Source organism: Felis catus, chromosome A3 (genome assembly GCF_018350175.1).
Source record: "Felis catus isolate Fca126 chromosome A3, F.catus_Fca126_mat1.0, whole genome shotgun sequence".
Taxonomy (NCBI): Eukaryota; Metazoa; Chordata; class Mammalia; order Carnivora; family Felidae; genus Felis; species Felis catus.
The window spans coordinates 50,123,603-50,136,484 of NC_058370.1; the positions used below are offsets into that span (position 1 = coordinate 50,123,603).

At 39.7% G+C, this 12,882-nt stretch overlaps 1 protein-coding gene across 10 annotated transcripts in view; it reads right to left on the reverse strand.

The window, feature by feature from the left end:
- Positions 1-12,882, reverse strand: part of NINL (ninein like) — a 174,583-nt gene that overhangs the window by 24,031 nt on the left and 137,670 nt on the right. For 9 of the 10 annotated variants that reach the window (XM_045053960.1, XM_023251527.2, XM_045053958.1 and 6 more), the window contains 2 exons: positions 11,366-11,470; positions 9,960-10,029 (listed from right to left, as the gene is read on the reverse strand). In XM_045053960.1, the coding sequence (XP_044909895.1) occupies positions 9,960-10,029; positions 11,366-11,470 (175 nt within the window). Of the gene's footprint in view, positions 1-9,954; positions 10,030-11,365; positions 11,471-12,882 lie in introns of all 10 variants that reach the window. The other variant, XR_006595425.1, reaches the window with a different exon arrangement.

Genomic DNA, 12,882 nt, shown 5'->3' on the forward strand with positions numbered 1-12,882 from the left:
AATCAACCACAAGAAAAAGTCTGGAAAACCTCCAAAAGCATGGAGGGTAAAGAACACCCTACTAAAGAATGAATGGGTCAACCAGGCAATTAGAGAAGACATTAAAAAATATATGGAAACAAATGAAAAGGAAAATACAACAATCCAACCTCTTTGGGATGCAGCTAAGGCAGTCCTGAGAGGAAAATACATTGCAATCCAGACCTATCTCAAGACACAAGAAAAATCCCAAATACAAAATCTAACAGCACCCCTAAAGGAAATAGAAGCAGAACAGCAAAGACACCCCAAATCCAACAGAACAAGAGAAATAATAAAGATCAGAGCAGAAATAAACAATATAGAATCTAAAAAACTGTAGAGCAGATCAATGAAACCAAGAGTTGGTTTTTTGAAAAAATAAACAGAACTGATAAACCTCTAGCCAGGCTTCTCAAAAAGAAAAGGGAGATGACCCAAATAGATAAAATCATGATTGAAAATGGAATTATTACAACCAATCCCCCAGAGATACAAACAATTATCAGGGAATACTATGAAAAATTATATGCCAACAGACTGGACAACCTGGAAGAAATGGACAAATTCCTAAACACCCACACGCTTCCAAAACTCAATCAGGAGGAAATAGAAACCTTGAACAGACCCATAACCAGCAAAGAAATTGAATCAGTCATCAAAAATCTCCCAACAAATAGGAGTCCAGGACCAGATGGCTTCCCAGGGGAATTCTACCAGACATTTAAAGCAGAGATAATACCTATCCTTCTCAAGCTATTCCAAAAAATAGAAAGGGAAGAAAAACTTCCAGACTCATACTATGAAGCCAGCATTACTTTGATTCCTAAACCAGACAAAGACCCAGTAAAAAAAGAGAACTACAGGCCAATATCCCTGATGAATATGGATGCAAAAATTCTCAATCAGATACTAGCAAATCGAATTCAACAGCATATAAAAAGAATTATTCACCATGATCAAGTGGGATTCATTCCTGGGCTGCAGGGCTGGTTCAACATTTGCAAATCAATCAATGTGATACATCACATTAATAAAAGAAAAGAATCATATGATACTGTCAATCGATGCAGAAAAAGCATTTGACAAAATTCAGCATTCTTTCTTAATAAAAACCCTTGAGAAAGTCGGGACAGAAGGAACATACTTAAAGATCATAAAAGCCATTTATGAAAAGCCCACAGCTAAGATCATCCTCATTGGGGAAAAACTGAGAGGTTTCTCCCTGAGATCAGGAACACGACAGGGATGTCCACTCTCACCGCCGTTGTTTAACATAGTGTTGGAAGTTCTAGCATCAGCAATCAGACAACAAAAGGAAATCAAAGGCATCAAAATTGGCAAAGATGAAGTCAAGCTTTCGCTTTTTGCAGATGACATGATATTATACGTGGAAAACCCGATAGATTCCACCAAAAGTCTGCTAGAACTGATACAGGAATTCAGCAAAGTGGCAGGATACAAAATCAATGTACAGAAATCAGTTGCATTCTTATACACTAATAATGAAGCAACAGAAAGACAAATAAAGAAACTGATCCCATTCACAACTGCACCAAGTATCATAACATACTTAGGAATAAACCTAACCAAAGATGTAAAAGATCTGTATGCTGAAAACTATAGAAAGCTTATGAAGGAAATTCAAGAAGACATAAAGAAATGGAAAAACATTCTGTGCTCATGGATTGGAAGAATAAATATTGTCAAAATGTCAATACTACCCAAAGCTATCTACACATTCAATGCAATCCCAATCAAAATTGCACCAGCATTCTTCTCGAAACTAGAACAAGCAATCCTAAAATTTGCATGGAACCACAAAAGGCCCCAAATAGCCAAAGTAATTTTGAAGAAGAAGACCAAAGCAGGAGGCATCACAATCCCAGACATTAGCCTCTACTACAAAGCTGTAATCATCAAGACAGCATGGTATTGGCACAAGAAAGACACACAGACCGAAGGAATAGAATAGAAACCCCAGAACTAGACCCACAAAGGTATGGCCAACTAATCTTTGACAAAGCAGGAAAGAATATCCAATGGAAAATAGACAGTCTCTTTAACAAATGGTGCTGGGAAAACTAGACAGCAACATGCCAAAGGATGAAACTAGACCACTTTCTTACACCATTCACAAAGACAAACTCAAAATGAATAAAGGACCTGAATGTGAGACAGGAAACCATCAAAACTCTAGAGGAAAAAGCAGGAAAGTACCTCTCTGACCTCAGTCGCAGCAATTTCTTACTTGACACATTCCCAAAGGCAAGGGAATTAAAAGCAAAGATGAACTATTGGGACCTCATGAAGATAAAAAGTTTCTGCACTGCAAAGGAAACAATCAACAAAACTAAAAGGCAAGCAACAGAATGGGAAAAGATATTTGCGAATGACATATCGGACAAAGGGCTAGTATCCAAAATCTATAAAGAGCTCACCAAACTCCACACCCGAAAAACAAATAATCCAGTGAAGAAATGGGCAGAAAACATGAATAGACACTTCTCTAAAGAAGACATCCAGATGGCCAACAGGCACATGAAAAGATGCTCAACATTGCTCCTCCTCAGGGAAATACAAATCAAAACCACACTCAGATACTACCTCACACCAGTCAGAGTGGCTAAAATGAGCAAATCAGGAGACTGCAGATGTTTGTGAGGATATGGAGAAGCAGGAACCCTCTTGCACTGTTGGTGGGAATGCCAACTGGTGCAGCCGCTCTGGAAGACAGTGTGGAGGTTCCTCAAAAAATTAAAAACAAACTTTTTATGACCCAGCAGTAGTTCTGCGAGGAATTTACCCAAGGGGTACAGGAGTACTGATGCATAGGGGCTCTTCTACCCCAATGTTTATAGCAGCACTCTCAACAATAGCTAAATTATGGAAAGAGCCTAAATGTCCATCAACTGATGAACGGATAAAGAAATTGTGGTTTATATACACAGTGGAATACTACGTGGCAATGAGAAAGAATGAAATATGGCCTTTTGTAGCAACATGGATGGAACTGGAGAGTGTTATGCTAAGTGAAATAAGTCATACAGAGAAGGACAGATTCCGTATCTTTTCACTCCTATGTGGATCCTGAGAAACTTAACAGAAGACCATGGGGGAGGGAAAGAAAAAAAATGGTTAGAGAGGGAGGGAGCCAAAACATAAGAGACTCGTAAAAACTGAGAACAAACTGAGGGTTTATGGGGGGTGGGTGATGGGGTTGAGGAGGGCACCTTTTGGGATGAGCACTGGTTGTTGTATGGAAACCAATTTGACAATAAATTTCATAATTGAAAAAAAAGTAAATAAACATTAAAAAAATTAAAAAAAGAAAATGTGAGTGTTAAATTGTGGGATATCAACCCAATGGACTAATATTCAGCAATAAAAAGAAGCGAACTACTGTACAGGCATCACTTCCCTGAATCTCCAGGGAAGTATGATGTGCAAGAAAAGTCATTCCCAAAGGTTACATTCTGTGTGATTCTTTTTAAACAACATTTTGAAATGATAGTTTTAGAAATCAAGGACTGATGAGTGATTGTAGGGGTTAGAGGCTGGAGGAAGGGAGGAGGTAGGTGTGTTATAAAAGAACAACATGAAGGATCCTTGAGGAGTTGAAACTGTTTAGTATCTTGACTGTGGTGGTGGATACATGAATCCACAGAGGCAATAAAATCATATGGAACTCAATACACACACCTCCCCCCCCCCCACAGACATACACACACCCCCCCACAGACATACACATACACACATGCATGCATACACATGCACACATACACCACACATATACACATACATACACCAATACACACATACATACACAGTGACACACACACACACACACATGCACATGAGTACACAAGTAAAACTGGGGAAATCTGAATAACACCCATGTATTGCATCAACATCAATAGATTGTTTATAATATTTGTTATAGGCTAATTCCTGTCCACCCAAAATTATATGTTGAAGTTCATACTCTCAATACCTCAGAATGTGACTTTATTTAGAGACAGGGTCTTTAAAGAGGTGATTAAGGGAAAAAGAGATGCTATGAACGCGCTTTAATTTGATAGTGTCCTATTAAGAAGAGATTAGGATACCAACATGTAAGAGGGACGACCACATGAGGACACAGGAAGAAGACAGCCATCTACAAGAGAGGCTTCAGGGGTGCCTGGGTGGCTCAGTCGGTTAAGCGTCCAACTTCAGCTCAGGTCATGATCTCGCAGTTCATGAGTTCAAGCCCCGCGTCGGGCTCTGTGCTGACAGCTCAGAGCCTGGAGCCTGTTTCAGATTCTTGTCTCCCTCTCTCTCTCTGACCCTCCCCCGTTCATGCTCTGTCTCTCTCTGTCTCAAAAATAAATAAACGTTAAAAAAAATTTTACAAGAGAGGCTTCATGAAATTAACCCACCAACCCCTTGATCTTGGACCTCTAACCTTGAGAATTGTAAGGAAATATATTTCTGTTGTGTAAGCCACTCAGTCTGTGGTATTTTGTTATGGCAGCCTTAGCAGACTAATATATATATTATACTATAGTTTTGTAAAATGTTACCAGTGGAAGATTCAAAACCTTTGGGATGCAGCAAAAGCAGTCATAAAAGGGAAGTTTATAGGAATACAGGTCTACCTCAAGAAGCAAGAAAAATCTCAAATAAACAACCTACCCTTATACCTAAAGGAGCGAGAAAAAGAAAAACAAAAAAAACCCAAAACCAGTAGAAGGAAGGAAATAATAAAGATTAGAACAGATACAAATTACATAGAAACTAAAAACCAAAACAAAACAAAAAGCAGAACTGATCAATGAAACCAGGAGGTAGTTCTTTGAAAAGTTAATAAAATTAATAATCCCCCAGCCAGACTAATCAAAAAATAAAAGAGAAAGGACCCAAATATATAAAATCACAAATGGGAGAGGAGAAATAACCAACACCACAGAAATACAAACTATGAAAAATTATATGCCAACAAACTGGACAACCTGGAAGAAATGGATAAATTCCTAGAAACATATAGCCTACTAAAACTGAAAAAAGAAAAAATTTAAACAGACCAATAACCAGCAAGGAAATTGAATCAGTAATCAAAAATATCCCAACAAAACTCTAGGATCAGATGGCTTCACAGGCAAATTCTACCAAATATTTTTTTTTTAATTTATTCCTTTATTTTGAGAGAGAGGGAGAGGGAGAGGGAAAGGAAGAGGGAGAGGGAGAGAGAGAGGGAGAGAGAGAGAGAGAGAGAAAGTGAGCACATGAGCAGGGGAGAGGCAGAGAGAGAGGGAGACAGAGAGAATCCCAAACAGGTTCTGCTGTCAGTGCAGAGCCTGATACGGAGCTTGAACTCAGGAACTGCAACGTCATGACCTGAGCCTAAACCAAGAGTCAGACACTTAACCCACTGGCCACCCAGGTGCCCCAATTCTACCAAACATTTAAAGAACAGCTAATACCTATTCTTATCAAACTATTCAAAAAACTAGAAAAGGGAGGAAAACTGCCAAATTCATTCTATCATTACCCTGATACCAAAACCAAAGACTCCACTAAAAAAGAGAACTACAGGCCTGTTTCTCTGATGAACAAGATTGTAAAAATTCTCAATAAAATACTAGCAAAACAAATCCAACAATACATTAAAAGAATAATTCACCATGATCAAGTGGGATTGATTCCTGGGTTGCAGGCCTGGTTCAATATTTGCAAATCAATCAATGTGGCACATTGCATTAATAAAAGAAAAGGTAAGAACCATATGATCATTTCAATAGATGAGGAAAAAGCATTTGATAAAGTACAATACCCATTCATGATAAAAACTCTCAACACAGTAGGTTTAGAGGAAACATACCTCAACATGATAAAGGTCATATATGCAAAATCCAGAGCTAGAATCATCCTCAATGGCATTTGAAAACTGAGAACTTTTCCTCTCTGATCAGGAACAAGACAGGAATGTCCACTCTCACCACTTTTATTCAAGATGGTACTAGAAGTCCTAGCCATAGAAATCAGACAACAAAAAGAAATAAAAAGCATCTAAACTGGCAAGGAAGAGGTGAAACTTTCACCATCTGCATATGATATGATACTATATAGAGAAAACCCAAAAGACTCCACAAAAAAACTGCTAGAACTGATAAAAGCATTCAGTAAAGTTGCAGGATGCAAAATCAATGCACAGAAATCTGCTGCATTTTAGACATAATGAAGGAGCAGAAAGAGAAATTAAGGAATCAGTCCCATTTATTATTACACAAAGACAATAAGATACCTAGGAATAAACCTAACCAAAGAGCTGAAAGACTATAAAACACTGATGAAAGAAACTGAAAATGACACAAAAACGTGGAAAGACTTCCATGTGCATGGGTAAGGACAAATATTGCTAAAATATATATCTATACATTATATCTATGCTACCAGATATATCTATATATATTTATAGTATATATAGTATATATCTATACTACCAAAAGCAATCTACACATTTAATAGAATCCCTTTCCAAATACCAACAGTATTTTTCACAGAACTAGAACAAGAAACCCTACAATTTGTATGGAACCACAAAAGGCACCAGATAGCCAAAGCAATCCTGAAAAAGAAAAGCAAAGCTGGAGACATCACAATTCTGGACTTCAAGCTATATTACAAAGCTGTAGTAATCAAAATAGTATGGAACTGTCACAAAAATAGACACAATCATCAATAGAATAGAATAGAATAGAATAGAATGGAAAACCCAGAAATGAACCCACAACTGTATGGTCATTTAATCTTTGACAAAGCAGGAAAGAATATCCATTGGGAAAGAGACAGTCTCTTCAACAAATGGTGCTAGGAAAACTGGACAGAGACATGCAGAAGAATGAAACTGGACTACTTTCTTTCACCATGCACCAAATTATACTTAAAATGGATTAAAGACCTCAATGTGAGACCTGAAACCAGAAAGATCCTAGAAGAGAGCATAGGCAGTAATGTCTCTCAGATCAGCCATAGCAACTTCTTTCTACATATGCCTCCTGAGGCAAGGGACACAAAAGCAAAAATAAACTATCGGGACTTCATCAAAATAAAAAGCTTCTATAGAATGAAGGAAACAATCAACAAAGCTAAAAGGCAGCCTATGGAATGGAAGAAGATATTTGCAAATGACATATCTGATAAAAGGTTAGTATCCGAAATATATAAAGAACTTATCAAACTCAACAGCCAAAAAACAATCCAATTTAAAAATGGGAAGAACACATGAATAGACATTTTTCCAAAGAAGACATTCAGATGGTCAACAGACACAGGAAAAGATGATTAACATCACTCATTACCAGAGAAATACAAATCAAAGCTACAATGATATATCACCTCACACCTGTCAGAATGGCTAAAATCAACAATACAAGAAACAACAGGCACTGGCGAGGATGTGGAGAAAGGGGAACACTCTTGTACTGTTGGTGGGAATGCAAACTGGTGCAGCCACTCTGGAAAACAGCATGGAGGTTCCTCAAAAACTTAGAAATAGAACTCCCCTGTAATCCAGCAGCCACGCTACTAGGTATTTATCCACAGAATACTAATTCAACAGTATATATACGAAAAATACTATTTCAATGGCATATATACACTCCAATGTTTATGGGAGCATTATCTACAATAGCCACATTATGGAAATAGCTCAAGTGTCCACTGACTGATGAGTGGATAAAAAAGATGTGGAGTGTATGTTTGTAAGTGTACACACACGCACACGCGCACACACACACACACACACACACACACACACACACAGAGGAATATTATTCAGCCATAAAAAAGAATAAAATCTTTCCATTTGCAATGACACAATGGAGCTAGAGAGTATAATGCTAAGTGAAATAAATCACAGAAAGACAAATACCATATAGTTTCACTCGTATGTGGAATTTAAGAAACAAACCAAAGGAGGGGCACCTGGATGGCTCAGTTGGTTAATTGTCCGACTTTGGCTCAGGTCATGATTTCACAGTTTGTGGGTTCAAGCCCCGTGTTGGGCTCCAGCCCATAGCCTGGAGCCTGCTTTGGATTTTGTATCTCCCTCTCTCTCTGACCCTTCCCTGCTCGCACTCTGTCTCTCTCAAAAATAAGTAAAATGTTAAAAAAAAATTTAAGTAACAAAACAAAGAAGCATAGAGAAAAAAAGAGAGAAGCAAACTAAGAAACAGACTCTTAACTATAGAGAACTGATGGTTACCAGAATGGAGGTGGGTGGGGGAATGGGTGAAATAAGTGATGGGGACTAATGAGTGCCCTTATCATGATGAGCACTAGGTGTTGCATGTAAGTGATGAATCACTATATTGTACACCTGAAACTAATATTACACTGTATGTTAACTAAGTGAAATTTAAATAAATGTTACCGTTGGGGGAAACTGGTCAAAGTGTTTAAAGGATTTCTCTATATTTCTTATAACTACATGAGTCTATAATCATTAATAACAATACCAATTTAAAAAAGAATAAAGAAAAACAAGAATGACACATCCCAGCTTGTGTGCTTCCTCCTTAATAATCCACCCAAAAACCACTAAAGGAGACCAAATATGAAAGCATCTGTGTAAGAGGGCAGAGAGAGGACTAGTGTGGGGTCAGTGCTGAAACAAAACAGGAAGGGCATTTATGCATGGGATAAAGGAGACTAATCAACAGTAAGTACATCTTCTGAGGATAGAAACCAGGATTCTCACTGTTGGAGATATGAGTTACAAATATAGAAAGGGAGAAACTAGGATCATCCCTAAGATATTAGGTGGGAACTGCATATATGGGTTTGAATTCATGATTTTCAATAGAGAGACAGATATAAATAAATATTCATGAAACTACATGCACATTCATTGATGAAACTCTCCATAACTATCCACTAACTATGCCTGGAAGTAGTGACACCCCAGGAGCAGTGGGCACTCCTGGTGCCCAGGTCTTGGTCTCCAAACACTATTCTACACTAACAGTCACCAGAAGCTCCTTGGGGGAGTAGCTGATTATAGGGCTCAGGCAGGGGAAGTATTAGATGAACTTGGAATATCTGGGGGTTCCAGAAAGTAAAGAAGTGCTCAAAAAATGATCAGGGTTCATCTGGAGGACCAGAAACCACTGAGAAGGGGCTCTCATTGGCCAAATCTGAGACAATTTGAGCACGAAAATAAATACTGATAGTAATGTATTATAACCCATTGAGAAAAAGCAGGAACCTAGGATAGTAATAGGATAATGTAATGAATAAATAAGTGAAAAGAAAGCTCTTCCTTACACATTTGAAATACCAATAAACATAAAAGGAATGGCGGAATTAGTTACCAACTGGCCACCATCACAGCAAGAAATAAAGGATGCTAAAATAAAGGGTAAGAATTCGATGGGGAATGGGGTATTTACATAATATTAAAGTATCTACCATACAATACTCACCATAACAAATGGAAAAGTAACCTTACTGTGGAGAAGCCTGGCCAACACCACCTAACCAGGAATCAAAGCCAACATCACTAGTAATGGGACAAATTATGGGACAAAGAGACCTAATCTAAATCTAATCACAAGAAAACATCAGACAAACCAAACAGAGTTACTTCCTACAAAATAACTGTTTATAATCTTCAAAAGCACCCTGGTCCTAAAAACCAAGAACCAACTGAAGGAGCCACCTCTCACCTCTGAAGGTGAGAGGACAGCTGGCAAAGCTCAATGGGGTGGAGACTCAGACAGCACTTTTGCATCCACGTTCATATCCTTTGAGTCAGGGAAGGGATGGATGGCTTGGCAAATCACTCTCAGATCTTTCAGAAAAAAGTTCTGTCCTTCCTTTCTGTAAGTTTGAAATGATCTCAAAATAATGAAAAAAGGAGAGTGGTGTTAAGCGTCATGCAGGAGTCAATACCTGACCTGTTTGTTGAGTTCCTCCATTTCAGAGCAGGCCTTTTCCTTGTCTCTCTTTAAAATCTCGATTTCCTTCCTATTGGAGAAGCAAAATTAACAATGTCACTGACCAGCCAGTTTCTTTTTCCCATCATTGGGTTCGCAGCCACAAAACAGACACTCACACCTGCTCTGTCACTGTTCTACACTACTGCCGCTGCCCATCCAGTCGGGACCCCAACCCTCGGAACCAGAGGAACACTGCCAATACCGTAAGAACAAACACCCTCCATGACATTCTTCAGCCACACATAGTGATATCTCTTTAGAAAACATGTGACGAGTCACACTAAGCAGCATAAATAGGACCAAAACAAAACAGCCTTATATCTGCTGGGGTCTGTTGGGAAATGGGCCCTGGCAGCAGATTAGAGAAACAACAGTTTCTAGAGGGGAAAAAAACTTTTAGGGGCGCCTCGGTGGCGCAGTCGGTTAAGCGTCCGACTTCAGCCAGGTCACGATCTCGCAGTCCGTGAGTTGGAGCGCCGCGTCAGGCTCTGGGCTGATGGCTCGGAGCCTGGAGCCTGTTTCCGATTCTGTGTCTCCCTCTCTCTCTGCCCCTCCCCCGTTCATGCTCTGTCTCTCTCTGTCCCCCCCCAAAAAATAAATAAATGTTGAAAAAAAAACTTTTAGATTTCTGAAATGCTGTAACATAATACCAACCAGTTGTTGACCATCTGCTCTGGGGATGCCATATTTTAATCATGTTGAACTTCAGAGATGAAAAAAAAAGTCAAACAAACTGTCCTTGGATAAGACTACAGTAGTGAAAGCAGAAAGCCACAGATGGGTACTCTGTGCTTTCTCCCCTCCACAAACACAGTCTCTCCTGCCTCAATTCCTGCTCCCCTTCCCCACCTCTACCCCTTATTCTAACCCACTGAAATCCACAAACCATGGAGAAGCCCAACTAAAATCATTATCAAAACATGAAAAAACAGATTCCAAAATGGCCCCAGAAGCATCTCTTATTGCTTAAGAAATACTCACTGTCCCCCACCCCACCCTGAGACGTGATATGGAGCAGCTCCATGGGATGGAAAGTGCTTATACAGACTTCAGAGAGAAGTGGCCCAAGCTGGAGCTGTCCACCGTGGTGCTGACTGTGCCGCAGTGTGCACATGTTCTACCTCATACTTAGGAGCCCAGGAATGAACGTGGCTGCCAACATCTGGAAAGGGATCTGAGCCCTCCCACGCCTATCAGGGCTGGTCAGAGGTCAGCATGGCTCGCCTTTGTGGTTTTCTGGAACTCAGGGTTGGTGTGTTAACACTTCCCACTTTCCACAGCAGTACCTTCTAAGCCCATTGCACAAAAAGCAAAGCATGTTGCAGACTGGAGTCCAGTTATAATGACTGAGCCAGGGCCCTTACCTCTGTGCATCATTTGTCTTTTCTGCAGCTTCAAGCTCTTGCTGAATCCTTCCCAGCTCATTTTTCAACAATGTATTTTCTTCAGAAAGCCTATCCAACTTGATTCTGCATGAAAAATTGAAAAAAAGAAGCTGGGGACTCCAGGAGCTGGCCACATGCAGTCCACATGAGTCTGGTCTTGCAGCTGGAAGTCATGGTGATCTTGCATCATCCCTGGATGATGGCACAGGGCACACTGTTATGTTTTCTATGCACAGCTAACATGCTATGGTTTGCATCTCCTAAGCAATAAGCTACAGAAAATAAAGCTTTCTTACCTTCTAAAACAGTCACACAATCAACAACTCACTAACGCATTCAGCACCTTGGTTCTGTTTATGTTTACAGGGAATCTGTTACTGCATCTTACAACCACTAACTGCAATAGGAGTATGCTCACAGTTGGTATGAATGCACAACGCTGGCTGTGTGTCCTCAGGTTACGGCAAAGGATGTTCATCTCCCACCAAGGAACTCTGACATAGAGCTCAGGAACATAAGGAATCAGAAGACCAAAACACATTTTCCTTTTTAGTGAGAGCTCCCCTCACTGTAGACTCTGAGGTCAACACTAGGGAGGAGAAACTGGAAGATGTCCACATTAGTGGGCATCATACCTGACACAAGGTAGAGGCCTCAATGGAAAGAAGCAAGCATGAACAGTTACCACACGAACCATGTCTGTCTGGAGCCACTTTTGCTCTCTTATAACTTAGAGGTCTCCACTAATGTAACACTAGTGACGTATGATAGATGAGCAATTTACCAGTAAAGATCATGAAAGAGACAGCTTAAAACCCATATTTGCTGGACAAGAAATTTATTCTTCAGGGGCGCCTGGGTGGCTCAGTCGGTTGAGCGTCTGGTTTTAACTCAGGTCATGATCTCGCAGTTTGTGGGTCCTAACCCCAAACTGGGCTCTGTGCTGACAGCTCGGAGCCTGGAGTCTGCTTCGGATTGTGCGTCTCCCTCTTTCTCTATTCCTACCCCACTTGTTCTCTCTCTCTCTCTCTCTCTCTCTCTCTCTCTCAAAACATAAATAAACATTTAAAAAAAAAAGAAAGAAATTTATTCTTAGTAGATACTGGTCTGGTTGACATTTATTTCCCCCATTGGTCCTTATCTGGCATTAGCTTCTAATTGTTTTAAGCGAAAAATACTCAAAACCATGTGATCTTGTCATGTTCATTTTATGTAATATGCTTATAATACCAAGCATAAATGTCTTCTTAATAAGCATAAATATGACTTCATTTTATCTCATGAGAAACTAAAGGGAAAAATAAGGAAAGGTTAATTATTGGAATTTTTAAAGCAGTAAAAGGTTTTAAGCAGGGGAGTGAAACAAATGAGGTCTGTGTTTAGAAAGTACCATTCTGACTCCAGAATGGGAAAAAAATTGATTCAGTGCAGATGGGGGGGGGGGGGAGGGGCGGGCGGAAGGGGGGCAGTTCCCACTTAAAGCTTCCTGGACCTCA